Below are 26,434 nucleotides of genomic sequence, written 5' to 3'. Positions count from 1 at the left end.
GTACGTAGTAGTGTATGTTTTTTATGTAATATCAAATCGCGCATTAACAAACTTCTTAGAAGAACTATTATATATCCACGTCGATGTTATATATGGGCACATATGTACTTCTCTCGGGTACATATAGTAGTACAAAAATATCTTATCGTATCTTATCGTAGTATCATATCGTTGATTATGTTGAATATTATGCATCCAACGCTTCGCTTACGATTTTCTCGTAGTCCTTTCGGATTTTATCCATGAACGCGGCGTTTTGCGCATTCGTTTCGTTGCCGCCTTTGAGAGAATAGTAGACGTCCCAAGCTTTCGAAAGCGCCAAAGTGGCCTCTTCTGGATAATCCGAACGATAGCACGCAACGGCGTATATCAAAGCGGAATACATGACGTTTTCATGGTTACCTTGTTGAGCGCGTAAACGTTCGAGCGACGCGGAAAGTTCGTTCAAAGATTGCTTGACAGGATCGCAACCTTCGGCGAATTCGTTGAAGACGCGTCGCATTGCGTTTTGCGTCAAAATTTTCTCGCGTTCCGCATCGTTCTGGGACATTTTGAACGCAAAAGCCGGAATACTCGTTGGAAGTTTTGGATCGATGATCTCCGTGAAAAACGCAGTGGAGTAGAACTTGTTCACCTTTGAGTTCCAATTCTTCATGCCCGCTCGCGTAGCTTTCGCAACGATACTTTCGTTAGCGATTTCTTCGTGCGATATACCGTCGACACCTTGCGTGTCAACTACGAACGAATCGTGCCCAGCGCGAGGTTGATGGTGCTCTTGAATCTGCTCAAAACCGTCTTTCTGTTGTTGTTGTCGCTGTCGTTGTTGAAGCTGCAATTGTTGTTGCTGTTGTTGCTGTTGCTGCTGATGCAAAACAGCAGTACTCGTAAACCGCGCCTTTTTGTTGTTCGTAAGCGGTGCCTCTTCCGCTTCGTTGGCCGAGACAGACAAAATTGGTGCCGGCGGTATCCCGTCGAAATGCTTTCGCGGACGCCCACGACCGTCTTTTTTATATGCAACTGGGACGTAACTGGACTTTTTCTTTGCCGACAGCGGCGCCGGAATCAATCCGGCTTTGACCAACTCCTGCGTCCTAGCTCGTTCTTTTTCTCTCTCTTTTCGTTTTGCCACGCGCAACTCTTTCTCTTGTTGCTGTTGAACGAGACTCGCGAGGTGCGCTTCGTACTCGTCGTTTGAAAGGTTCGGGTCCGGGTTGATTAAAACCAGAGGCGCATTTTCTTCTTCTTCTCCTTTATTTTCCTCCTCGCTCTCGGCGGCGATATCTTCTCTTTCTCCTTCCGATTTGTTGTCGTCGTCGTCGTCGTCGTTGTTGTTGTTCCTAATGATGTTAGTTTTGCTGGGACTCGCTTCCTCGGCGTTCGGATCGTTATCGAACGATTTATCAACACCGGCGGTTACACCGCTTTGGTCCTTCGTGTTGGCGTCCTCTTCCTCGTGATCATCATTTCCTCCATTATACGCGCCGTTGCCGTCTTGGTCGTCGTTTTCATCGTTATCGTTGTTCCTGTAGTCGTCCTCGTCTTCTTGGTTCGCCGCAGCATCTACCAACGCATCTAAATCCATCGTATCGTGCGTCGAAAGCGATCCGTACTGCTGTTGCGGCGGCGGCATCTGCATCTTCGGCGGCCCGTACTCACCTCTGCTCGGCTCTATGATCGCGTGCACGAACCCGTGTCTATCCCTGCGCGGCTTCCCATCTACGAACTTCTTAGCGGCGGTATTATTTTTACGCTTTGCCATCGGTGCCGGTTGCTTCCAAGGCTTCTCCACCTTCGGTTTCTGCTCCTCCTCAAACGTCTCCGCCAACCTGTGCAACTTCGGTTGCAACAAGTGCGTCAACTCCGGATCGTTCGCCCACTCTCTCAAACCAAAGTGCCCTTCCGACGGTCTCGCAAACACCCTCTTATTCACGTCCTTCTTCTTCAAGTCCGTGTAACACGCCGACGCCATGGTCGCTTCCGGCGTCTTCCCGGGAAGGTTCCCGAGAAGGTCGTTCTCGAGCGCGTACCTATACAAAAAAATCGACGCAACCACGCGTCAGTGAATAAAAACGCCATCAAGAAAGATACAGAACAAGAGGAAGAAAAACAAGACGAATGAGGACATTAAAAACATCATCATCATCGCGGCATCCCAAGACAACGCGTTTCGCGCATCGTTTCAAAAAGAGGCAAGGCACAAGTGAAAAAAAAAATGAGAGGACAGACAATTAAGTGCCCAGATTTTGCCCTTTCAAATCCGGTTCAAACCACACGAACGAGCGACTACGAATAACGTTACCTGGTAATCTGTCCGGTGGTGAGCAACCTTTTCTCTTTCCGTAAAACGTAGATCGCGGCGGTTTTGAATATTCCAGATCCTCTGTTGTTTTCGTCACGTTTTAGTGCGCACGTTTTAGGAATTTGTTTTTGAATAAAGAAGACAACAACGGAGAAGCGTGTGCACGTTTAGCGCACACGCATGCGGGGAGAGAACGACATTCCGAACATTGAAGAAGTCGAATCTTGGTCGAAAAACGCATGTTGTTGTTGATTTGAAACATCATGTCGCGCTTCGAATGCGTCGACTTCAAAAGACAGAAAAAAGAAGAAGAAGAGATCTTTTACGTACCTGGGAATACCTTCCATCGCGAGATCGACGCCGGCCATGATGCGAGAAAGAAAGAGACAGAGAGCGCTTCTTCGTCTTCGTCTTCGTGATGGTGCCGCCCGCGACGCGACGCGGAATTCTTTTGGTGTTTTTGTTTGTTTTTTTCGAGAGATTGCAAGAGGAGGAGGAGGAGGCTTATGAAGATTTTTCTGTAATAAGCGCGTCGAGTCGTCGCGCGCTGTGGATTCCAAGAGGCACGAAGAGAGGAGGCTTGCGATGTGTTATGATGTACGCTTTATTAATGTTTTATTAGTATGTAAAAAAGTCTTTCTTTCTCTTTCGCTCTCTCTCTCTTTTGTCTGTTTCGCCTTTCTCGCTAAAGTGGTGCGTATTTTGTATAGCGGCGGTAATACTAGCGCCCTTCTTCTCCTCGCTCTCTCCTTCTTCTCTCTCTTTCTTCAATTCTTTTTCGAGAAGAGCAATGTACGACGCGTATTATTATCTTCTTCTCAATTTAACTCTCGTCCGCGTCTTCCTCCTCAATCTTTGGCGCTAAGTAAAACCGGACGTACCCCATGTCCTCTATCAAGTACTGCACGACTACCGGTAACTCTTTGCTCAACTGTAAACGCACGTTCTCGCATAAACTCGTCGCTTTGCAAAAAGAGTTCAAGTATCGCAAAGCAAACGTCAACGTCACCGGTTCTTGCAAATCGATGTCTACATTTTGGCCTTCCGAGGACTTCGTGTTATGCACTTTCTCGCCGTCTTCTTCCGTTTTCACTTTCTCTTCCTTCATGTCTCCGTCCGAGGTGCGGCGGCACGTAATATTCGCCTCCCCAATATCACCCGAAGTCGTAAATTTCACGCTATCTTTCGTCACCGCAATAGTCACCGTATCACCAATCGACGATAAATCTCTGCAAATTCTTTGAAACTCGTTCGAGGACATCTTCACCGTCGCTTCGTACTCCGTATCCGGGATGCCCAAATGTTCCGTGTCGATATCCATCAACTTCATTTGAAAATCGGAAATTTTATCCGCTTTCGGGTTTTCAAACATGAACGTCACCACGTCGCCGGCATCGTCCGCTTTCATCGTTATCGTGTCGTCGTTATCCGCGCACTTTAACATTTTGCTCTGTTATCATGTCGAAACAAAAAATTATATCGAAAAGAGGATGATTTTTGGCTTTGGTCAGTCTCTCGTTCTCTCTCGTTTAAAACATACGATCTCTCAAAAACAAAAAGAAGGAAAAGTTGTCCTTGTTTTCGGCGGTCACTCTCTCGCATTGTCACTTTCATCGCGCAAACAACGAGACGACGACGACGAGTCCACCGAAAGGAACGTTCCCGTTCTTTCGCTGCGCCCGTCGTCTCTCTCGCGCGGAAAAGAGAAAGGAAAAAGATCGGATTACGTTGGAAAAATTCAAAAATGTGAGACTTTTGCTCGTTGGGAAAACCACAACAACAAACTTTGCTCTTCTTCGATACAACGCGGTCGTCGCGTATCCGTTGCATCTCTCGATCGTTATCGAAACGATCGAGAGCGATGCACAGAAGACAAAGATGTGTACGAAACGCACCATGTTCAACAAGTTCATCCCCATGGTCACGTCTCGGTCGCATCGGTAGTGGTCAAAACCGGTGCTTCGTAACATCAACGCCACCAAAGAAACGTGCGAGGAATCCATCGCTTGCAACGCGAACCCGTTGGCGGTGCACTCAAAGTTCGCATCGGTGACTAAATCCTTGATAGATTCGAGGACTTTTTTCAAAATGGACCCTTGGAGAATGCGCGCTTCGAACATGATGATGAGATGGAAAGGTACGTTGCTTTTCTCGAGCGTTCTTTTTGTGCGGCGATTTTCAAATCCAAGACGAGTTTGAAATCACCAGAGAGAAGAGATTCAAAAGAACGAAGCGCACGAGAACTTCGCGTAAACTTGAATTAAGCATACAACAAATGTCGTACTTCTTATGCAATCTTCTACTATTACTCTACTCTCGCTCTCTGAATCTCATATTCTATCGCCTTATACTCCTTCTCGATTTTTTCTCCGGCGCGTTCACGAACGCCCAATCTACTCTCACCTCCTGGTCCAACATCAACTTCCCGTCCATGTTCTCGATCGCACTCTTCGCCTCTTCCTTCTCTTTATACTCAATCAAACAGTAGCCCTTAACGAACCCAGTTCTCCGGTCTAAATTTAAGTGCAAGTTTGAAATCTCCCCGAAATCGCCAAAGTTTTCGTGCACGTCTTCCTCTTGCGCTTCTTCGTGGACGCCGGTGACGAGGACGACCCAGCCTTCGATGGATTTTTGAGGTTGGCCTCTTTCTCCTTCGCTGTCTCGCAAAGTTTCGTACCGGTCGTTTCGAGAGTGTTTGACCTCGTCGTCGATAATGTCCGCGTTCTCAAAGCCTCGGCCCTGTGTGAAAAACAAGAGACATTAAGAAACGGGCGCGTATATGCGCAAAGTCAGCGAAAAGAAGAGGAAACACAGAGCGAACAAACAAGCTTTGACAAAACCGACGACTTCTCGACGTCTTCGTCTGCAACAAAAACGAAAAACACAAAAACGATGACGATTAATAATAATAACAACAACAAAGCGTCGTACCTTTTGTCGTCGTCCTCCGTCCATCTGTCTCTCCTCTCTCCTCTCCTCCTCGTCCTCGCTGTTATTCTCCATCAAAGTATCCAGAGAGCCGTCGCTTTATAGAGTAAATGTATTTGTGAACGTGCTCTTGATGAAGACGATCTCTCTCTCTCTCTTAAACACGCAAAAACACACAAAACGCGCGAACAGACGAACCACTACCAACGCGTTTTCGAGCGCGTTCTTCGCTGAAAATCGAAGAAGGAGTTCGCGACGAGAGGAAGAAGCGTGCGAGACGTTTTGAGGGGATTTTTGGAGGATTGGTTTCTCTTTTTCCACTCGAAAATCTCCACTTTTGAACGCGAGAGTAGTAGTAGTATTGTCACAGCATCCTCATCGAGAGAGAAAGAAGATGAAGAAGATCCACCGCGTCGGCGGCGAAAAGATGACGAGTTTCTCGTCCTCGCTTCTTTTACCGCTGCTTTTGCTGCTGTCTTGCTGCCGTGCGAACGCGTCGGAACAACAACAACAACAGAAAACGGTGATCTCTCAACAAAAGCTGGAAAGCGGCGTTTTGTTCAAAGTCGTCGTCTCCGCCTCCGTCCCGGTGGACAGCTCGGACGTCCTCTTCAACAGAGGCGTCTTGGCGACGACGAAAGCGCAAAAGATCAGAGTCTGGTGTTTGGACATGCAACCGCGAGCAGGAAAGAAAAAGAATAAGAAAAACGAAGCCGAGGAGACGGAAGATAACAAGAGCATGGAACTTTCGGACGTGTTTCTCTGGCACGACGAAACGACGGACTCGCAAGATTGGTACGAGAAGAAAGAGTCGATCGGGAATCAGTTGGCGAAGAAAAACGTGCGATCGGTGGCGTGCGATATGCCGGGATACGGACGATCGGAAGGGGAGAAGAAGTTCGCGGCGAGCTCGGACTTGGCGAGGAGTTCGTTCCAAGAGCAACTGTTTGAAAAGTTGGAGATGAAACGACCGGTGGTGTTCGCGCCCGGAGTCTCGATGAGTTACGTGGTTCCGTTGGCGACGGTGAAGCCGAGCGCGCTCGGTGGCGTGGCCACGTGCGAGATGGAGAGTGGATGGGCGGTGGAGAAAGCGGAGAGGAGAAGGAATACGGAACGGGCGTTGAGATATTTGAAGACGACGTTGGAGAGGTTGCCGGAGAAAGCGAGTGAGATTCCCGTGAAGACGTTTTTGAAGAGAGAAAAGCAAGACGCGTGGGTGGAAAAAGTGCAAAGAGAGTTTGCTGGGATGTTTCCTTTGACGGACGTGGTGTATTTGGAAGGACGAGTGCACTGCACGGACGCCAAGAATGAAAACGACGTCTCGATCGGGTTGATTCGCTTGAGCGCGTTGGCGATGTTGAGTAACGGGAAAGCGAGCGGGTTGGTCAGAAAAGCCATTTTAGCGAAGAAGAAGGCGATGCCAAGGATCGAAGAAGAGGAAGAGGTGGAAGTGGAGCCGGTGAAGACGACGATCGAGTGGGAAGACGAAGGAACGTCCGGAGGAGGAGAAGAGCGTAGCGGAGAAGGGGAGGAAGGAGAGGCGACTTCCTCGGAGGACTTCGGAGGAGGAGACGGAGAGTATGAAGAAGATCTCGCCGACGAGCGAGGGCAAGAACAAAGGCAAGAGCAGCAGCAAAGAAAAAAGCGCTTTTGGACCGGTAGACGGCTCTTAATAGGTGATGACATTGAGCCTTGAAATGATCGATCGATCCTGTACGCTTTACTCCTACTACTACGTAAAATCACACTCCTCTTCCTTCTTATCTCAAACACCAAAATCTTCCATTAAAAAGCGCGCCGCTCGAGACTCTCAAACACTTCTCGCTCACACATAAAAGCACCACCATGTTCGCCTCCTCTTCTTCTTTGACGTCGTCCTTTTCGACGACGACGACGATTAATACTATTAATCGTAATAACAAAAGCTCGTCGTCTTCTTTTATACGACAACACCGGCGCATAAAATCCACGTCGACGGCTTCGTGGGCAACAAATGTGCGAAGGAATACGAAAGAAACAGAGGAAGAAGAATCCAACAAAGCGACCCTCCCAGTCTCTGCGAGTACGATAAAGAGAACGTTTCTTGCGGCATCTCTTTCCGCGACTTTCGCGCTCGCCACTCCTTTCGCTGCGATGGCCGATCGAGGCACCGAGGTCCGATTACCACCCATCGACAACGACCCGAACAGATGCGAACGCGCGTTTGTCGGGAACACGATTGGTCAAGCCAACGCGGTTTCGGATAAGACTTTGGATTTGCGCAAGTGCCAATACGATAACGTTTCCGTGAAAGGTATCACCTTATCTGGAGCGTTGATGGTGGACAGCGTTTTCGATAACTCGGATTTTAGCGAGACGGTTATGAGTAAAGTGTACGCGACGAAAGCGAGCTTTAAGAACGTCAACTTTACGAACGCGGTCATAGACCGAGCGACGTTTGACGGGAGCGATATGACGGGAGCGAATTTTCAAAACGCAGTTTTAACCGGCGTGAGTTATGAAGGCGCGAATTTGACCGGGGCGAACTTCGAGGAGGCTTTGATCGGAGACCAAGACGTGAAGTTGTTGTGCTTAAATCCGACCGTGGTGGACGAGAGCAGAATGCAAATCGGCTGTAAAAATTAAGATGTAAGAGAGAGAGAGAGAAAAAAAGAGAGAGATGACACGCTCGCTCGGAAAGGGTTTATTTAGTTTATGTTTGTAGAGAAGGTATGTGCGTGTACTGCTATTACTCGCCAATAAGAATCAATCGGCGTTCTCGCTTTCATTTTGCCCCCAAGACACTTCTTCTTTTGGATATGAAAATGCACCACTTCTATTAAACACGCCCGGCTACTCTGCGCCTGCAGAACAAAACGTCTCAAAAATGCGCGCATCTTCCACTTTGTGTTGCTCGACATCTTCTGTCGGACGGAAGGAGCCTCGCGCATCATCGTCGCGTCGTCTTTCCGCCGCGCGATGTGAGCGACACCACAAAACGCGTATCTGCGCTTCGTCGTCGTCATCTTCGTCTGCGTACGATTACATCGTCGTCGGCTCCGGCATTGGCGGTCTCACCGCCGCCGCGATGCTTTCGTATCACGGGAATTCAGTGTTAGTGCTCGAGTCGCACTACGAGACCGGCGGCGCCGCGCACGGGTTTACCAGACGCGTGAAGAAGAAAAGAGATGAGATTGACACCAGCCAAAAGAGTAAAAAGGGCGACGAGAACGAGAGTAAAGACGACGACGAAGACGACGACACGAACGAAAGTCTCGAGTTTGTGTTCGATACCGGTCCATCCTTCTTCGCTGGATTGACCACCCCAAACGCGCTGAATCCGTTGGCGAGCGTTCTGGAGGTGCTCGGAGAACCGTTGGAGACGGTGAAATACGATCCGTTGGGAACCTTTCACATCGAGAAAGGCGTTCCCGGGTTGAGAAGGCACGCGGATTTAGATTTGTTGTGCGAGGAAATCGAAAGATTTAGCGAAGGTGGCGCGAAGGAAGTGAGGTTGGCGGTGCCGAAAATTAGAGATATGTTTGAAGCGTTGAGTGGGTTACCGACGATTGCGCTGCGAACGGATTGGCGGATTTTGTTAGTCATAGGAAAAAGATATTTGGAGAAGATGAGTAAACTTGGGAAGTACGGCGGGGTGTTGGGACAACCGACGAACGCGTTGTTAGATTTCTTGGACGTGAGAGATCCGTGGGTGAAATATTTATGCGATTTAGAGTGTTTTTTGCTGAGCGGTATGGATGCGAGCGGAACGGTGAGCGCGGAGTTTGCCAGCGTGTTTGGCGCGTCGGATTATTTTAAGAAATCCGAGTTCCCAGTGGGAGGAGGGAAAGCGATTTCGGATGCGTTGGTGAGAGCTATTGAAAAGAGAGGTGGAGAAATTCGCGTGAACGCGCACGTGAAAGAGGTGGCGTTGAACGATAAGAAAGATGAAGCCATCGGGGTGAGAATGCGAATGGATCCCGAGGTTGTCATCAAAGCGAAAAAAGGGGTGTTGTCCAACGCAAGCGTTTGGGACACGTACGAAAAACTACTCCCAAAAGATGCGAAAATTTCCGCTCAAGAGTACCAAAAGAACACGACGATTGACTGCTCGGACTCGTTCATGCACATTCACTTGGGCATTAAAGCAGATGGATTAGACTTTTCGCACTTGGGAGGTCACCACGTCGTCGTGAACGATAAATCGAAACCGCTTGATGCGCCCGGAAACGTGTGCATGATCTCCATCGCAACCGTGTGGTCACCAGAAATGGCCCCGGACGGACACCACTGCGTCCACTGTTACACCATGGAACCGTACGACGGCTGGACGGAGTTAAAAGCCACCGACCGAAAAGCCTACGAAGAAAAGAAAAAAGAAAAGTGCGACGTTCTCTTTAAAGCGTTAGAAACGGTCATCCCAGACGTCCGCTCTCGCGTCGTCCTAGAACTCCTTGCCTCGCCGGCCTCTCACGAAAAATGGTTGCGAAGGTACCGAGGTACCTACGGCGCCGTCATCCCGGCGCCGAAAATGTTCCCAGGGCCGGCAGTTAAAGGCGTCAAAAACCTCTACCGAGTCGGCGATAGCGTCGCGCCTGGCGTCGGCGTTCCCGCGGCGGCCGGGAGTGGCGTTATTTGCGCGAACACTTTGACCAGTTTGGAGGACCATTTCAAGTTTTTGGATAAATGCGACGAAAAGTGACGATGATATCGATAATGAATAGTAAAAGGTACCATGGTACCTGGTACTTCTGCACTAATGTATATTTGTACACTATGACTATAAAAGCTTTAATGTTGAGTACGCACGTGCCTTCTCAAATTACTAGATATACGAAAACGCTTCTCGCACACATCACACTGGTACGGTTTCTCGTTCGTGTGAGTACGCTTGTGCTGTGTCAAACTACCAGATTGACGAAAACGCTTCTCGCACACATCACATTCATACGGTTTCTCGTTCGTGTGAATACGCATGTGGTTTTGCAAAGCACTAGAATGACGAAAACGCTTCTCGCACACATCGCATTCGTACGGTTTCTCTTTCGTGTGCGTACGCATGTGTTCGGCCAATTTGGATGGATATCGAAGCACCTTCTCGCACACATCACATTCGTACGCTCTCTTTCTCTTCGCTCCTTTCCTAACAGGAGTCATCTCTTCTTCTCGTATCTGTTCGTCCTCCTCCTCCTCCTCATCATCAGGGATTCTCAAACGCAACAGCGCTCGTTCTTCTTCTTCTCGCTTCAATAATCGTTCTTCTCTCTCCTCTCTGTCGCTCGCGACCACCACCGTTTTCGCGTTCACCGCGCGCTGCGGGTGTGGATTCTTTTTTCTCATTTTGGAGAGTACTAAAACTCCCCCAAACTCAGACTACAAAAATATCTTTTCCCCTTGAAAATACTTTTGGTGTTGAAAAAAAGGCAGAATGTCAACGCACGCGTCTCTTCGACTGCGGAAGCGTTTCCCGTGAGAACTGCGCGAAACGATCGACTGCTTCTCGAGAGATGCGTCCGACGTTTGCGCGGCGTTCTTTTTTGTTCTTTCGATTGCGGAGAGGTGTTGATTTTCTTCTTTATTTGAATAAAAATATCTTCACTTTTTCCTCTCCTTTTAGGGGGGTAGGACTTTCACGCACATATACATACACATATATATATAATGATCGGCGTCTTCGAAACCTTTCTCCCTTGCCAAACGCGAGGATGTTCTTCGTCGTCGTCTCGTTCGTCGACGAGAGGTATCGTCGCGAGAAGAAGCGCTTTTCTACCGTCCTCAAAGTCTTTGATTTCGTCGAAACAGGAGGGGAAAAATCGCCGCCGCTGTGATTGCATCGCGAGAGCGATGCTCAGAAACAACAACGACAACGGCAACAGAAAGAGCGACGAAAAGGAGGACGACGGTATTGAGAATACGACCGCGACGCGTTTTCGTCGTTTACGTCGTGTGCAAACTCCGAAAAAGCTCTTCTCTTTCCTCCTGTCCTCGTCGTCGCTTTCATCATCGAAGAAGAAGAAGAATTCAAAATTGAATCCGACGATGGACGAAGCCCTTCGAAGAAGACTCTCTTTAGTCGCCGAATACGCGAACGAGATGATGGACGACGTTTTCAACAACAACAACAACAACAACAACGCAAAAAAGAAGTTGTTTTTTGAGTACAAACTCGGGACGACGGAGGAGCAAAGGCAAGAGCGGATCGAAAGACAGTTAGGGTCGTCCTACGAGGAGGAGGAGGAGGAGGAAGAGGAGACGAGCGGTAATAGCGGTACTAATACTACTTCAAAAGGAAACGACGAGAGGATTGAAAACAACTCTTTATTAACGTTGGGTGTTGATTCAACCATAGACGAACCGACCACGATTGAGGACATTCTTTTTCCTCAGGGAGAGTTGCGACGAGAAGTCGACGCGTTAGAGAAGGATCCGGATGACTTTGATTTCGAAGGCGAGGAAGATTTCGTGGCGTCGTTGTCGAAAAATGAATTGTTTCGAAACGTGAGCGCGGAAACCAGAGGGTTTCTTTTGTTTAACTTGATCATTTTTATGATGGGTTCGAACATAGTTTTGGTGAAAATGGCGCAGACGAATATAAGTCCGGACGCGTTTGGGTTGTTTCGCTTTTTGGCGGCGAGTTTGACGTTTTTGCCGTTTTCGAAGTACGCTTTGAGAGATTCGAGGATTTTGAAGATGGGAATAGAGCTTGGGTTTTGGTGCGCGGTGGGGTATTATTTTCAAGCGGTTGGTTTGGATATCACGGACGCGTCGTCCGCGTCGTTCATTTCATCGTTTACGGTTATTTCCGTGCCGTTGATTGCCATGTGGGCGGGGAGGAAAGTGCCGAAGAGCACGTGGGCGGCCATCGCGGTGGCTATTTTTGGTTTAGCGTTAATCGAAGGCGTGGTGCCTATACCCGGTTTAGAAGCGCACGATACCAAAGAAGCGCTATCAATTGTCTCCGATGCGGTTTCTGACGTCGTCTCGACGTCCGTGTTGACTGGAGAGGTTGTCCAATCGAACCCGTTTGAAGTCTTGGACTCGGCGTTGTCGCTTCCTTTGGAAAGCGTAACCGACATCGCCGAAGTCGCCACGGTGGAAACCGTCCAAAGCTTATACGGTGACTTCGCCATTCTTATTTCCGCCGTAGTGTTTGCCGTGCAAGTTTTTCGCACGGACGTCCTAGCGAACGAAGAACACTTAGGCACGAAAGAAATGATGGGCATGTGTTCGATTCAACTCTTCGTCGTGACGCTCTTTTTCGGCGGAACTTTACTGAACGACGTCCCGCGCGACGATGGACAGTTATCCACCCTCTTCACCAACAGCCTCGCTGAACTCTCCACATTCGATTGGCACTCCGTTCCGTGGTTCTTAGTCGCGTACACCGGCGTTGTAACCACCGCGTTCGCGTTATACGCGGAAACCGTCGCGCTGAAATACATCCCGTCTGAAAAAGCGAGCGTGATTTACACGACGGAACCGCTCTGGGGCGCCGCGTTCGCGTACGTTTTGTTAGGCGAACGCATGGGTATAAACGGCTACATAGGCGGCGCTTTAATCCTAGCCAGCTCGTTCTTATCCTCCAGCTCGAATAAAGCCATCGTTCTGCCGGGAGAAGAAGAAGAAGCATCCGCCATGAAAAAAATCGAGTAGAGCGGCGAGTAGTAGAAGAAAATTCGCGCGAAAGCGAGTAGAAGAAGAAAGCGTAGAAGACGTACCAATAGTCATAGAAAGTAGAGAGATTGTATTTTACATTGAAGAAGCCAATCGCTGTTGGCAGATCATTGCGTTAAAATCGAGCGCAAAAATCGTTCGTCTCTCTCTTGCAAAGAAAATCCATCCTCCTTACTTTCCCCAAAACATCATCGCACACACAACACACGAACGTAATAATAATAAACAACAACTTTAATAAATGAGCTCTAAAAAAGACCAATTCCTGACCGCGTGTCGCAACCAAAAGTTGGACACGGTCCGTTGGGGGATCAACGCCGGCGGGCAACAACCGTCCTCGCGCGACGAAAACGGCATGACCGCTTTAATGATTTGCGCCTCCTTGAACAAACACAAAGCGTTGCAGATGCTTTGCGACTGGACTCGAAGGGCGAGAATGCGAGAACAACTGGATTTAACCGACGGGAACGGGGACGGCGTGACCGCGTTAATGATGGCGGCGAAGTTTGGGCACGAAGAATCGTGTTCGGAACTGTTAGACGCCGGGTGTGACTTCAAGGTAAAGTGTGGACGAGGGAAGACGGCGGCGGATTACGCGAGAGCGGAAGGGAAAAACGAAAAGTTGGCACGCCTGATCGAACGAGGCGGGGAAGAAAGCGAAGAGGAGGAAGAAGAGGGAGAGGAAGAGGAAGATGCAAACGCAGTGGAAGGCGAGACGGCGACGCAAAGAAGCAAGAGGAAGAAGAAGGAGATGGAAGCGAAGGAGCGCGGCGGCGGCGGCGCGGCGGTCGCGGCGAAGGAGAGCAAGAAGGGAGAGAGCAAGAAGGATAAGGACGAAGAGGAGGACGACGGGAAAGAGGCGCCGGAACCGAAATGGCCTGAAGTGAAGAAGGCGATGAAGGAAAAAGCGAAGGAATTGACGATTTCGAGGAAATTGGAAGATGGGGAGGAATTGGATTTGGCGATGTTTTATTGTTCGAGCGTGAACACGCTGAAAATCGAGTGCGGGAAATCGTTGACGAGTTTACCGAAAGAGATTAAAAAACTGAAAGGTTTGTTGACGTTGATTGTGAGCGAGAACGGGTTGACGAGTTTACCGAAAGAGATTGGAAAGTTGAAGAACTTGAGAGTGTTGGAGTGCGAGGGGAATAAGTTGGAAGCGTTGCCGGAGGAGTTGAGCAAGTTGCAAAATTTGGAAATCTTGCGTTTAGGGAGGAATCAGATCAAAGATTTGAGCGCGTTGAAAAAGATGAATAATTTAGTAACTTTAGTGGTGGATAACAATCGATTGCGAACGTTGGACGATTTCGATTTAGGCTCCAAGTCGAGGTTGATTACTTTGAGCGCAAATAACAACGAAATCGTGGATGCGCCGTCGGATATCGGGAAGTGCACGCTGTTGACGGAAATCTTGTTGAACAAGAACAACATCGAAGAGTTACCGGGAGAGTGGGGCGAGTTGAAAGAGAAAAAAGTCCGTGAGATTGATTTAGACGATAATCCGATCAAGGACTCCAAGATTAAAAAGATGATGGGGAAGAGCGATAAGTTCGTCAAGGAGCTCTTAACGTACGTGAGAAAAAATTGCAAGACGGGATTGGCGAAGAAAGCCGGGAACGCGGTGAAAAGTTCAAAGAAGAAGAAAGAAGAAAGCGAAGACGAAGACGAAGAAAAAGAAGAAAAAGAAGAGAAGAAAGAAGAGACGACGGGAGACGCCGGAAAAGAAGAACAAGAAGAACAAGACGGCGACGTTTCTGAGACGGAATCCGAACTCGAAGAGCGCATGTCCAAAATGTCAAAGAAGGAAAAAGAAAAGTTCAAACGGAAGCTCGTGGAAAAACAAGCGGAAAAAGCGAGAAAAGTAGCCCTGGAAAAACGCTTGAAAGAAGACGCGGAAAATTTGAAACGCATGGAAGAGTTAGTCATTAGCGGCGCCGGGAATAACGACGACGGCGAAGATTCCGACGAACCCATCGACTCGGACGACGAAGAAGCGCTCTTGGCGCGCAAACAAAAACAAAAGCAAAAATCGAAACCGACGTTCATGTACGCCCTCACGGACGAACAACGCAAGGAAGCGGAAAAAGCGGAAGCCAAACGATTATTCGAAAAAGAAAAAGCCGAACGCGAAGCCGCGGAAGCGCTCAAACGTAAAGAAGAGGATGCCAAAAATAAAGCGAAAGACCTCAACGCGGTCAAACTCGACGGCGACGCCGGAAAAGACGGTCGATACACGTGGTCCTACGCCAACGGTAAATTCGATCGGTCCGTGACAAAAACACCTCCAAAAACCGAACACACCATCGAAGTCGTCATCCCAAAACTCATTTGCGGTCGACTCATCGGTAAAGGCGGAGCGACTATCAAATCCGTCTCCGAGCGAAGCAAAGTCGTCCGCGTGAACATCGACGAAACCAAAGGAGGCGCCGGGAACAGCCTGTTAGTCGTCCAAGGCTCGGAAAGCGCCATGGAAAGCGCCAGGATGTTGTTCAACAACGCCATGTAAAAGTAGCGAGAGAGATATGCGTAGACACGTGTGATATATAAGAGAGAGAGAGAGAGAGAGAGAGAAGAGAGAGAATATAATAGCGCTCTTTCACGCGCATCATCTCTTGCATCTGAAGTAAGTTTGACATTTTTCCATCCCTCCTGCATCACGCACGAACACAATTTACAAATTCTCGTTAGAATTAAAATGCTCACCGCGAGATTGGAAAAGCGCGTCCGCGACCTCGTCTCGAAGAAAGAGGAGGAGAGGAAGACGAAGAGGAAGAAGAACCAGCGAAACCGTTTCCTTCCCTCGGCGCGCGCGATTAAGAAACTCTGCGCGGACATCGAGTCTCGAGGATTTACGCGAGCGGACGTGAAACGATGCGTTTTGGACGCACTTCTCGAAGACGATGAAGATGATGAAAAAGAGTGGAAGAATAACGAGTGGGTGGAGAAATGCTTCGACCGATTACTGATGCAGGTGGAGAGGCAACGACTGCCGAGAGCGTTTCGAGGCGGCGCCGTCGCTTCTACAAATACTACGACGGAAGGCGAAGACTTGGAAAAGGTGCTCGTGGTGACAGTTGAGAAACCAAAAGTACGGACGACGACGACATCGATATGCGAAAGAAATGAAGATGATAAAGAACTCGAAGAACGAAGGATAAAGGTGATCAAAGAGCGCGAGGAAATGGTTCGCGTGGCGAACGAGCGACGACGAGAAAAACTGGAAGAGCGGGAGAAAGCGGAGGCGAAGGCGTTTCGCGAGGCGCAGATGAGGATGGTTCGAGCGACGGAGGCAGCGGCGGCGGCGTCTGGGTCGTCGGAAGAGGAAGGGTCATCCTCGGATTCGGAGGATTCTCTCGAGAATTTCGGGTTGAGCGAGGAAGAAATCGCGCGGAGGAAGAGTCACAAGAGGAACGCGAAAATGTTCGCGGAAAACAGAGTCGGGTTTGTGAGCGAACTGCGAAAAAAATTGAAAGAAGCCAAACAGACGGCGCAAGAGGAGAAGAGGAAAGCTGGAAAGAAGATGGATAAAAAGAGAGCGAAGGAGTTAGCGGAGGGGGTGAGGAAGATTTTGAATATCGCGGAGACGTTTAAGATTGGCGAGAAAGAATTGGAGGAGGAAGAAAGGGCGTGCGCAGAAAAGCAGGAGGTTGAAGTAGAAGTAGAAGTAGAAGAAAAACTGGATAGACTAGAAACAAAGAATGAAGTAGTAGAAAAGACAGTGGAAGCGAAAGAGATAAAACGCGATGCCAACAGCGACGACGACGACGACGACGACGACGATGATTTCCAAATTCTTGACGTTTTCGGTGACGACGAGCCTGAAGCGTTGAAGCTAACGCCGGAAGACGAAGCGAAAGCGAAGCGCAAAAATATCGAAGCTTCGGTAGTTGTTGGACCAGTCTTACACGTCGAAGGCACCGTTGGTGCCGCCATCGAAGCGACGAAATATTCCAAGAAAAAAGTTGGGGGCGGAGGAGTGGCTGAAAGTGCATCGGCTGCGCTGGTCGCGCCTAAAGCGCTTCTTGCCAAGATGTGTGAAAAAGAGAAATGGTTGACGCCTCGCTACGATCGATTAAAAACCGACGATAAAAAAACAATTCGATACAGCGCGACAATCGAGCGATCTTCCGGGCCAAAATATCTTCGAAAACCGACGATACTAGTGCAGACAATCTCTTTTGAAGAGAAAGCTGGTAACGAGCCGGACGGTGGTTGGAAGAGCGTGACGGAAGCGCAGGACGCCGCCGCGTGTGTCGCGCTTTTCCGTATCTTGTTTGTCGAAAGGGAGATGAAATTCGTCGTACCGAGCGAGTTAAATCATCAATGGCGAGATTACTATCGGCAATCCTTGTTACTTCGCGAGTTGTTCTCTGGAATCGATGGAGGCGAAGCGTGCGAGAGTAGTGATGACAAAACACGAAATGAGGGAGGAGATGAAGAAGATTGGGAAACGTTTGCGGTGCGGGTTCGGAAAACGCTCTGCGCTGCTCGAACAGAGTGGAATCAGAAATTCGAAAGAGAGCTTGGTAATGCCGATAAAGATGCCGATAAAGCACCATCGAAGAACCGCGCGGCTACATCGACTACTGCTGCGAATAAAAATCGCGAAAGAGATTCTGACGTCGTAAAAGAAAAAGAGGAACAGAAACGAGCGCTCTCCGAACGTATTTTGCAAACCTTTCGCGAAAAAAAACAAACACCGGCGTGGAAAGATATCGAGTCCAAGCGTAACGACTTACCGATTGCCAAACTCAGAGACGATTTTTTGCGCGCATTATCTGTGAAAGATACTGTCGTCGTGTGCGGCGAAACTGGCTGCGGTAAAACGACGCAAATCCCGCAATTCGTCTTGGACGACGAGATTGAAAATCTGCGTGGCGCGAGCGCGAATATTATTTGCACGCAACCTCGTCGCGTCGCCGCAACTTCAGTCGCTGAACGCGTTTGTTTCGAAAGATGCGAAAGAGATGGCGTCGGTGGAAGAACGAGTGATGTCGGATATCAGGTCAGAGGCGACAACAAGACGAATCGTAGCTCGACAAAGTTGACGTTTTGTACGGTCGGTATTCTCCTGAGACGATTGCAAGGCGATCGATACTTGAAAGGCGTGACGCACGTCTTACTAGACGAGGTACACGAGCGGAGTTTAGACTCAGACTTTGCGCTTGCATTACTTCGCGACGTGCCTGAACAACGACGGCGAATGAGTTTGCCGCCGCTGAAGTTGGTATTGATGTCTGCGACCATCGACTCCGACCTTTTCAGCAGATACTTGGACAACGCGCCTGTGGTAACTGCGCCGGGACGAACGTTTCCAGTGTCCACTTCGTTTTTGGAAAACATATACGAATCGTTAGAATACGTTTTAGACCCGGAAAATAGAGCGTGTCGCCGCCCGCGCGGCTTTGAGGACGAGGCGAAATCAGCCATGCGAGCCGGCGGAGGAGGAAGCGATCGTCGACGAAACGCGCAACTCATCGATAGTTGGGGCGAGGATGCCAACTCCTTGTTTGGCGGGGAAGAGTATCCAGAAAATCCAGATTATGACGCCAACGACGCTTTTCTTGAACATTGTAGCTCGAAGGCACGTTTGTGTCTATCTCGATTGGACGAACACGCTATCGATTACGATCTCATCGAACAATTACTCGCGCATCTCGACGAGACCGAAGAACGCGCGGGACCGAGTAACGGCGGAGGCGCGTTTTTGGTCTTTCTACCCGGCAAAGGCGAAGTCGAAAGGATGGTCGATCGTTTGAGAGGCTCGAAACGTTTTCGAGACGCAATCGTGTTGCCGTTACACTCGAACGTGAGCAATCGTGACCAAAAGATTTGTTTCAATGTCAATCTCGATTCTCACGTTCGTAAGATTGTCGTCGCCACGAACGTCGCGGAAACCTCCGTGACTATTCCAGACATCACGTGCGTAATTGATACCGGACGCGTGAAAGAAAGAAGATGGGACCCAAAGCGTGGTCTGGCGAGTTTAGAAGAATGCTTCATCTCTCGAGCGTCCGCGAAACAACGACGTGGTCGGGCAGGTCGCGTGAGAGAAGGTAAATGCTTCTCTTTGTATACGTCCAAGCGACACGAGGTTTTGATGAAGTCTCACCAAGAACCGGAGATGAAACGAGCACCGTTGACGGAAGTAGTTTTGCAAATTGCATCCTTAGGAGGTGGTCGCGACGACGACGACGACGCCGATCCTCGCGCAGTACTCTCGCGAGCACCGGAACCGCCTTCGGAGGAGTCCATCGATCGCGCGGTAGACACATTGGTGAACATTGGTGCCTTGGAGCGAAGAGCGAGAAGAAAGCGAAATTCTACGAGTAATAAGGACGATGGCGACGACGATGAAGAAGCGGTAGGATGGGACGACGAGGACGACGATGACGTAAACGGGGAGATGAACAACGCAAACACAATTCTCGCGCTCACGCCTCTCGGAAAGCGCCTCTCGATGCTCCCGCTCGACGCCGCGTTGGCAAAAATGCTCCTCTTTGCAGTTCTGTTGCGATGTCTCTCACCAGCACTCACAATTGCCGCAATTGTCAGCCATAAAGTTCCCTGGCGCGCGAGTGACTCCGAAAACGACGAAACGAGCGCCGCTTCCGTGATGAAGAAAAACTTGACAAAAAACGTGAAAGAAAACGACAGCAGTGTGGCGAAAAACGAAGTTTCCGACCATCTCGTCCACGCCGCCGCGTACGAAAAATGGAACGAAATCGGCAAAAATAACGCAGCCACTCAGAAAAAGTTTGCTCGTGAAAGCGGCCTTGATCACGACGTGTTGCGACAACTGTCCGATTTACGCAAACAGTTTTTCGATGCGTTGAAAGCCGGGAACGTCCTCGATGGGAACAACGCAAAGTACGATTACTCTTCCATGGACAACCTGCTCTCTCCGTGGAACGCGGACGCTAAGAGACCAAAGCTCATCAAAGCCGCGTTGGTCGCTGGATTATACCCAAACCTCGCCTACGCCGACGCCGTGGAAATAGGCCCGAAAAACGCCGCCGATAAGAAAACCATCTTCGAATGGAAAGACTCGCGAAACGCGGACGTGTATCCGCACCCGTCCTCGCTCGTTTCTAAAATCTCGCGCTCGCCGGGAACAAAACTCCCACCTCGACAATTCTGCGTGTACGCGGAGAAAGTTAAAACGTCGCGAACGTTTTTGCGCGAGTGCACGAAAGTCTCGCCCGTTGAAGTTTTGCTTTTTGCCGGCAGAAAAGTGAACGTGGAACACGAGATGAAACGAGTCGTTTTGGACGACTGGCTGAAAGTGTTAAACGTCGACGCCGTCACGGCGACTTTGTTTAAAAAGTTACGGGTGGTTTTAGACGATGAATTCGCGAAAGCGCACGCCGAGGACGAGAACGACACGCACGCTCGAGAAAGCGACGAGCACGACACCGACACTTCGTCGGAGTTCGTGTTCGAGCTCGTGCGAGACATCCTCTTATTAGAACAATAGATAGAAGCTTTATTAAAAATGACGCTAAGACGAACTCGAAGAACTTCCGCTCGACGACAAAGACGACGAACCACTACTGATCGATAACGACGACGACGACGACGACACAGAAAGAGAGGAAGAAGAAGAAGAAGAAGAACTACCGCTGCTGCTGCTGCTACTACTACCGCTACTTTCGCTCGAGCTGCTGCTGCTGCTGCTGCTGCTCGAACTCCCTCGTCCGCTCTTCTTCTTCTTCTTTCTCTTCTTCGTCCCTCTCAGCGCGTCCACTTTCCTCTTCAACGCCCGCGCTCGTCGTTCTCTCGGGTCTCGAAACACCTCCCGTCTTTCCTTCTTCCCGATTTTCATAAACTCTTGAAACCCCTTGTTGGTGTTCGATTTCCCCGAGTTGTCTTCCTCCTCTCTGCGTTTCTTCAACAGTTCCGTCTTGGACTGTCGTTTCACGTACGTCCCTTGGTCGCCGGGTTTTAATACACACTCGAACGTCCAGTGCTCGAGAGAGAAACATCGCTGACACTTTTTCTTCGTTTCGTTCGTCGTCGTCGCATCGTTTGGCTTGTTCTTGCGCAATACGAAACCCATCTCTGTATCTCTTCAAGTGACGATTGTGCGGCACTTTTTTGCACGCGGATTTCACATTTACTCGCGGAGCACACACACGCGCTTGCTCGCCCGTTGTTTGAAGAAAGAGTGTGAGAGAGAGAATAAAAGATGCACCCTTCGTCTCGTTTCGGTCGCCCTTTGCCGACGACGGAGGAAGAGCTCCTCGAGGAACAGCGCGCGTTTCTGGAGAGGAAGGAAACGCCTGCGGCGAAAGCGCTGAGGAAAGAGAAAAGAACGAACGACGAGGACGACGACGAAAAGGAGGAGGAGGAGGAGGAAACGAATGCGAGCAAGAACAGTAACAACGTTGAGAAACCGTTCGTGGTGGAAGAAGCGTCGCTGAAAATTGTGGAGCGGGACACGTCGACGGTGATACCAACACCGCCAATGAAGAGAGACGATGGGAGCGAAACGAGAGGTTTTCCGAAAGCGGAGCATCGGTCGAAGGAAGGCGGTGGTAAAGGTGGTGATGATAATGATCCGAAAATTTTGAGTAAGTTTGCCAGGAGACGCGCGGAGATGCGCGGGGAGAAGATTTTGGACGTGCACGAACCGGATGTGATGAAGAAGGGGAGAGCGGATGGCGCGTCGTCGGCGGCGGCGGCGGCGATGATTCCGGAACACGAGGATAAAGACGTGGCGGCGGAAACGAAGAGAGTGTTGGCGTCCATGAGCGTGGAAGAGGCGATGAAGCAGAGGAAAGAACTGGAGGAGAAGATGGATCCAAAAATTGTGGGGTTCTTTAGGAATCGCAATCGAAAGAAGATGGATGCGACGAGCGAGGATAAAAAAGAGGCGGGGGCGTCTGAAGCGGCGCCGCCTCGTTTGACCACAACAACGTCGGGGAATAGTAGTAAACTTAACAACAAAAGCACGAGTAAGAAACCAGACGCGATGAAACTGATGAAAGCGAACGTGGATCCAATGTCCAGAGTGCACGCTGCTGATGTTCGGTTTACAGCTTCCGGTGAACCAATCGTACCGGTGGAACACTACCAAAACATCTCCGCGCAGGAAGGACGGATTCCCGCGCCCACCGAACGCGATTTTGTTCGCGCCGGGGGATTGTTTAATAAACCAAACATCGCGGCTTCGACGTCGGCAGAAGAGAGTGACGATCCAGGGTACACTTTATTAGAAGCTCGACAGTTGTGCGTCTCGTCGGTTCCAGGCCAGCGCGCATTAGGGTATCGTTTGTTAGCCAACGTGTTCAAATCGGCGCGAAGATTTGGTCACGCGCCGGAAAGAGTCGCGACGGAGGAGCCGCAAGAGTTGCCACTAGGAAGCACCTGGGCCGGTATATGGGTCTCTGCAGTCGTGGATGTTGGCGCCGTATCGCTTGTTCGACGAGGGCTGGACGATTCAAACCCGCTCGTTTTCTCCTCCGCCGCGTTGGCGATGCGAGAGTTGTGTTGCGGCCGAGGCGGCGGGGGCGTGTTCGGGACCGAAGAACGGTTAATGTCACAATTAGAATCGTTTGCAGGCGTCCCTGCGATTTCGAAGGCGTATTCTGCGGTCACGTGCCACGCGCCCATGTGGAGAGAATCGCGAGATGACGCACCTAAAGGCGGTCGAGGGTATGAACCGAAAGCGTGGGAACCCGCCGGAGGGGTCATCGAGATTGATCAGAGCACAAATTTGGTGTGTTGCGACGAGGAAGACGAGGAAATCGCAAACAGTGTCATGCAAGCCGCCACGACTGGTGCAAAACTAGATCCGGAAGCAGAAGCCGAGCTGAGACGGATAGAATCCGAACGAGCGGTCGATCCAATCGCGGCTTTATTGCGAGCGAAGACTTTAGAACGAGTGAGATATTTACTCGAGATGGAACGGAGTCCAGTGGCGGAAGTCCCTCTGTTACAGTTTTTGTCCACGGCGGCGACGCACTCAACGTCCGCCGCGGTTGCGGTTGCGAAGTGTCCGAGACTGCTGGACGTGTTGTGTAGGCGAGTGACGAGCTTTGCGTCGTCGTCGTCGTCATCGGCGCCGCCAGAAGGTGCGAACTCAATTGCCTCGCGCGCGTACGTTTTGGAAACGATATGTTCCATCGTACGCGTCGCCGGTACAGGCGTTGTATTTGAACCATCGGATGCGAGCAACGATAGATTAAATATCGCACACAGCGCGATACAGCTCGTGTCCTCTATCAATCCAATGGAAGACTTCGAACCTGCATCGGTAAATTGCTGGTGCCAAGCCATGCGTTTGTGGTCGCTTTGCGCCAACCGAGGGGTCCCGACGTGTCCGAACGCGGACGATTATTTCTCACTGTTAGCAAACTGCGTGGATGTGGACCCTAAAAATGTTTCAAATGAAGGTTACGAAACCGTTCGCGAGGCATTCAACGCGTTCTCGTCGTTTTGCTCAAATCATAAGAACATGAAAGCGTCGACGCCGCTGTTAGAGAAAATTTCCGGCTTCGCGAGCCATTGGATTCTAAAGAATTACGAGTCGTTTTCAGTAGGCGGCGCCCGTTCTCGCTTTACGTTTGCGTCCGCTGCTTTTTTCCTCGATTCTGCGAATCTTGCCGGAATTGGCGAGGAAGGTAACGAGAACGAGGGTAACGAGGACGATGTAAATTCCAACACGCGAAGACGACTCGCAAACGCGCTCTCAAAGGCGTGCGACATTTTACTGCGAGAGTTGGCGGCAGATTACGCCCGAGGTATCATTGCTAGTTCGGATTTTTATAAAGCGAGAGCATCCAGAGGCGCTGCAATGCACGGCGTGCTGTGCGTTCTCAAAGCGCTCGCTGGTGGTGTAAACGAAAGCTACGAGGAGAACGAAGAGATGCGCGAATCGAGCGTGGACGAATACATCAAGACCATCGCTCAAAATAAAGCATTAGAAGCTATCGATACGCTGTGTGCTGCGATGTATCGAGAGACAGTTGGTATTGAGCGTGCGAGACGTGCTGACATGAAGATGCGTCAGCAACGTGCGCGGCACCGCGGGTTATCGCTGGATGTTCGGAGCGGCGACGCGAGAGCTGCGAGAGGACAAATTTCACCGAAATCAGGAATGTCTCCCAGTAGACCGCAGACGAAGAAACCGCCGCTCGTTGGGTCTGCTGGTAGTCCGAGCGATGACATTGGTCTTTTAAGTTCATCGCCGCCTTTAGGTGGTGGTGGTGGTGGTGGTCTCATCCACACAAACGAGGCGTTTACGAAGAAGCGCATGTCTTTTGATACCACATCTAACCAGATTTCGGCTGCATTTCAGCAAAAAGCACGCATCGGTAATACAGAAAAAGTCGCCGCGACGCTCGTTGCCGAGGATAAAAATCTTCCAAACAGAAGTCAAACGAACAGCCCATCTCCGGCTTTAGTTGCCGTGCGCGAAGGATTTACCACGGATCAATCATCATCGGCGCAAAAACGCGTCGGCGGCGCAGACTTTGATAGGGCTTCGGACAGAAACGACGAGTTGGAAAAACTGTACTTTGAGAACTATTCCGGCGAGGAGTCTGTCCAAGAAGCGCATGCGCACGAAGTGACCACATTTATGGGTTTGCGCGTGTTCTGGGCCTCCGCGACGCTTCCCATTCAACGTGCTTTAGTGCAAGCGTTGGAGATTCTCGAACAGTTTGGTTTGCCGGAAATTGTCGAAGATGAATTCGCACCGCCGATGGATGAAGAAGAGAAGAAATGTCGCAAGAAGCAGCAACGCGCGGAGTACACAAAGACGTGTTTATACGCGACGGCGACGTTGTTGCGCTCGTTACCGCCGGGTGCGGGCAGCTTGGCGAAACTCGCCCTGAAAAACGGCGTCATGTCGACGCAGTCGCTTGACGCTGCGTTAGATTCGACGAGAACTGCGTTGTTGGATGCCGAGCGTGATTTCATAAATACGGCGAATAACATCACGCCTTCAAACATGACCAAAGTCGTCAGCGCAGCGCAAGAGTGTGGAGTCATTCTGTCCTTGGCGGCGAAATCGCTCGTACCACCCGCGGAGGATTGTCGCGACGCGCTTCTTGGTGGGTACACGATTGAGTTCACCACCGCCTCCGAGGCACGCAAATACGGTTGCGATCCGATGAAGTCTGTTTTGCCAACTTTTAGCGATTGGTTTTTCGCTCCGTTGTCTCCGTCCTCCGCTGTACGCGGATGGGACGTCGCGAGTATCGCGTCCAATCTATCACTTGTTCTCGGTTACGAAAAGTTACACGCATCGACAATTGTCGAGTTGAACTCTTCAAAAAAGCTCTCCGCGTTGTCCAACGTCTTCTTGAAGGAAATGGTTATATGGCGCGATCCTGCCGTCACGGCGCCGTTAGCCGCGTTGACCGATTTATACTGGTCGCAAACCGTCTTTGAGTTTTTACAAAACGATGCCATGCAATCGTCATCCTCTCCTTTAGGCTACACGAAAAGAATCAAACCGAACGAAAAATCGTTGAGCGACCCTTTACACGTTCCCGAAGGGTCTGGAGACGCATCCGTGTCTTCCGCTTTGGCGATTGCCTTTGGCACAACTTCTTACGCGGATGCTTTGTTTGGAAGACACATCAGTTTTTGGCTCCGCGCGGACGTTCCCGCCAAAGCTCGAGCTTCCTGTTGGATCGCTTTGCGCGAAAATTTGAGCCTACATCTACTTCCGAGTATTGCAAAGTTAGTCGAGCCTATTCATTCGCACGTCATGTTACCTCGCGGAGGCGAGCAAGATCCTGAAATGTTTGAGCTGTACATCTCGTCGTTAGAATCGGGCGATTTAGATAAATGGTTCGCATCGTGGGAGAAATTCGAAGGGTGGGATTACGGCGGCATTGGTTCGAGAGGCGCCCGTTTACCATTCGAAGCACCACCAGTCGCGGTCGCTCTGGTCGTCCACGCCGTCGCTCACGTCGTTCTGGGCGGAGCTGGAGGGAACGCCTTGCAAAAGAAGACCATTCGCCGTTTATTGTCGAAAGATCGCACCGGGACGTACCTTCGCGCAATCATGAACACGCCTTTGATGCTTCGTCGACGACCTCGGTTCGCGAGCACTTCGGCGAAAACGAACGCTGGAGAGTTGCACGAGACGCCATTTGGTTGGGGCTTTTGTTTTGGAAAGTTTGGTAAGTGGGAAGATATGGGTCCGAGGCGGTCGGTGTTGTTAGACGCTTGCGGCGACGACGAGGAATTGTTGAGATTATTAAGACACGCGCTGGTGACGTGTAAGTTAGCCACGAGAGAAAGCATGGACGTCCACGCGATGGAGATGTCCGTGGAGAAAACTAGCAGCTTTTATGCGTGATGATGAAGAAAAAAGAATTTAGTAACATTTGTATATATACATCCGTGAAACCTTAGAGCGTTCCCTCTATCACCGTCCCCCGATGATAAAGGACTGTCCTCGTCTCCCTGTTCGTTATTTGTTTCTTCAACATTTTCTTCGTCTCTCTCTCGTCTCGTTGGCGTCTGAAAGTCGTTTCTACTATTCCCCCCGAACGTTGTCATTACGTTGTCATTCCCCCCGAACGAGACTTAAAA

At 50.1% G+C, this 26,434-nt stretch overlaps 11 protein-coding genes across 11 annotated transcripts; 7 read left to right on the top strand and 4 right to left on the bottom strand.

Moving 5' to 3' along the window:
• Nucleotides 1-187: 187 nt before the first annotated feature.
• Bathy05g03130 (predicted protein) lies at nucleotides 188-2,667 on the bottom strand (the record flags this gene model as incomplete). Its single annotated transcript, XM_007513080.1, has 3 exons — nucleotides 188-2,027; nucleotides 2,300-2,380; nucleotides 2,630-2,667. 3 exons carry the CDS (start codon nucleotides 2,665-2,667, stop codon nucleotides 188-190), a joined length of 1,959 nt encoding a protein of 652 aa, XP_007513142.1.
• Nucleotides 2,668-3,122: 455 nt separating this feature from the next.
• On the bottom strand, nucleotides 3,123-4,419 carry Bathy05g03120 (proliferating cell nuclear antigen; the record flags this gene model as incomplete). Its single annotated transcript, XM_007513215.1, has 2 exons — nucleotides 3,123-3,749; nucleotides 4,195-4,419. 2 exons carry the CDS (start codon nucleotides 4,417-4,419, stop codon nucleotides 3,123-3,125), a joined length of 852 nt encoding a protein of 283 aa, XP_007513277.1.
• Nucleotides 4,420-4,636: 217 nt separating this feature from the next.
• Nucleotides 4,637-5,302, bottom strand: Bathy05g03110 (RNA-binding protein 8A; the record flags this gene model as incomplete). The annotated part of the gene is made up of 2 exons (XM_007512975.1): nucleotides 4,637-5,038; nucleotides 5,231-5,302. 2 exons carry the CDS (start codon nucleotides 5,300-5,302, stop codon nucleotides 4,637-4,639), a joined length of 474 nt encoding a protein of 157 aa, XP_007513037.1.
• A 352-nt stretch (nucleotides 5,303-5,654) lies between these two features.
• On the top strand, nucleotides 5,655-6,923 carry Bathy05g03100 (unknown protein; the record flags this gene model as incomplete). Its single annotated transcript, XM_007513246.1, has 1 exon — nucleotides 5,655-6,923. One exon carries the CDS (start codon nucleotides 5,655-5,657, stop codon nucleotides 6,921-6,923), a length of 1,269 nt encoding a protein of 422 aa, XP_007513308.1.
• Nucleotides 6,924-7,360: 437 nt separating this feature from the next.
• On the top strand, nucleotides 7,361-7,852 carry Bathy05g03090 (predicted protein; the record flags this gene model as incomplete). Its single annotated transcript, XM_007513085.1, has 1 exon — nucleotides 7,361-7,852. The coding sequence occupies one exon, from the start codon at nucleotides 7,361-7,363 to the stop codon at nucleotides 7,850-7,852; it is 492 nt and encodes a 163-aa protein (XP_007513147.1).
• Nucleotides 7,853-8,093: 241 nt separating this feature from the next.
• Nucleotides 8,094-9,908, top strand: Bathy05g03080 (predicted protein; the record flags this gene model as incomplete). Its single annotated transcript, XM_007512852.1, has 1 exon — nucleotides 8,094-9,908. The coding sequence occupies one exon, from the start codon at nucleotides 8,094-8,096 to the stop codon at nucleotides 9,906-9,908; it is 1,815 nt and encodes a 604-aa protein (XP_007512914.1).
• Nucleotides 9,909-9,997: 89 nt separating this feature from the next.
• Nucleotides 9,998-10,546, bottom strand: Bathy05g03070 (the record flags this gene model as incomplete). The annotated part of the gene is made up of 1 exon (XM_007513185.1): nucleotides 9,998-10,546. One exon carries the CDS (start codon nucleotides 10,544-10,546, stop codon nucleotides 9,998-10,000), a length of 549 nt encoding a protein of 182 aa, XP_007513247.1.
• A 504-nt stretch (nucleotides 10,547-11,050) lies between these two features.
• On the top strand, nucleotides 11,051-12,859 carry Bathy05g03060 (predicted protein; the record flags this gene model as incomplete). Its single annotated transcript, XM_007513096.1, has 1 exon — nucleotides 11,051-12,859. One exon carries the CDS (start codon nucleotides 11,051-11,053, stop codon nucleotides 12,857-12,859), a length of 1,809 nt encoding a protein of 602 aa, XP_007513158.1.
• Nucleotides 12,860-13,121: 262 nt separating this feature from the next.
• On the top strand, nucleotides 13,122-15,386 carry Bathy05g03050 (cytoplasmic membrane protein; the record flags this gene model as incomplete). Its single annotated transcript, XM_007513114.1, has 1 exon — nucleotides 13,122-15,386. The coding sequence occupies one exon, from the start codon at nucleotides 13,122-13,124 to the stop codon at nucleotides 15,384-15,386; it is 2,265 nt and encodes a 754-aa protein (XP_007513176.1).
• A 189-nt stretch (nucleotides 15,387-15,575) lies between these two features.
• Bathy05g03040 (predicted protein) lies at nucleotides 15,576-20,357 on the top strand (the record flags this gene model as incomplete). The annotated part of the gene is made up of 1 exon (XM_007513057.1): nucleotides 15,576-20,357. One exon carries the CDS (start codon nucleotides 15,576-15,578, stop codon nucleotides 20,355-20,357), a length of 4,782 nt encoding a protein of 1,593 aa, XP_007513119.1.
• A 711-nt stretch (nucleotides 20,358-21,068) lies between these two features.
• On the top strand, nucleotides 21,069-26,198 carry Bathy05g03030 (predicted protein; the record flags this gene model as incomplete). The annotated part of the gene is made up of 1 exon (XM_007513128.1): nucleotides 21,069-26,198. One exon carries the CDS (start codon nucleotides 21,069-21,071, stop codon nucleotides 26,196-26,198), a length of 5,130 nt encoding a protein of 1,709 aa, XP_007513190.1.
• Nucleotides 26,199-26,434: the final 236 nt, after the last annotated feature.

Source organism: Bathycoccus prasinos, assembly GCF_002220235.1.
Source record: "Bathycoccus prasinos genomic : chromosome_5".
Taxonomy (NCBI): domain Eukaryota; kingdom Viridiplantae; phylum Chlorophyta; class Mamiellophyceae; order Mamiellales; family Bathycoccaceae; genus Bathycoccus; species Bathycoccus prasinos.
Note: the sequence above shows the minus strand (reverse complement) of the source record. Positions and strands in the feature narration are given on the sequence as shown.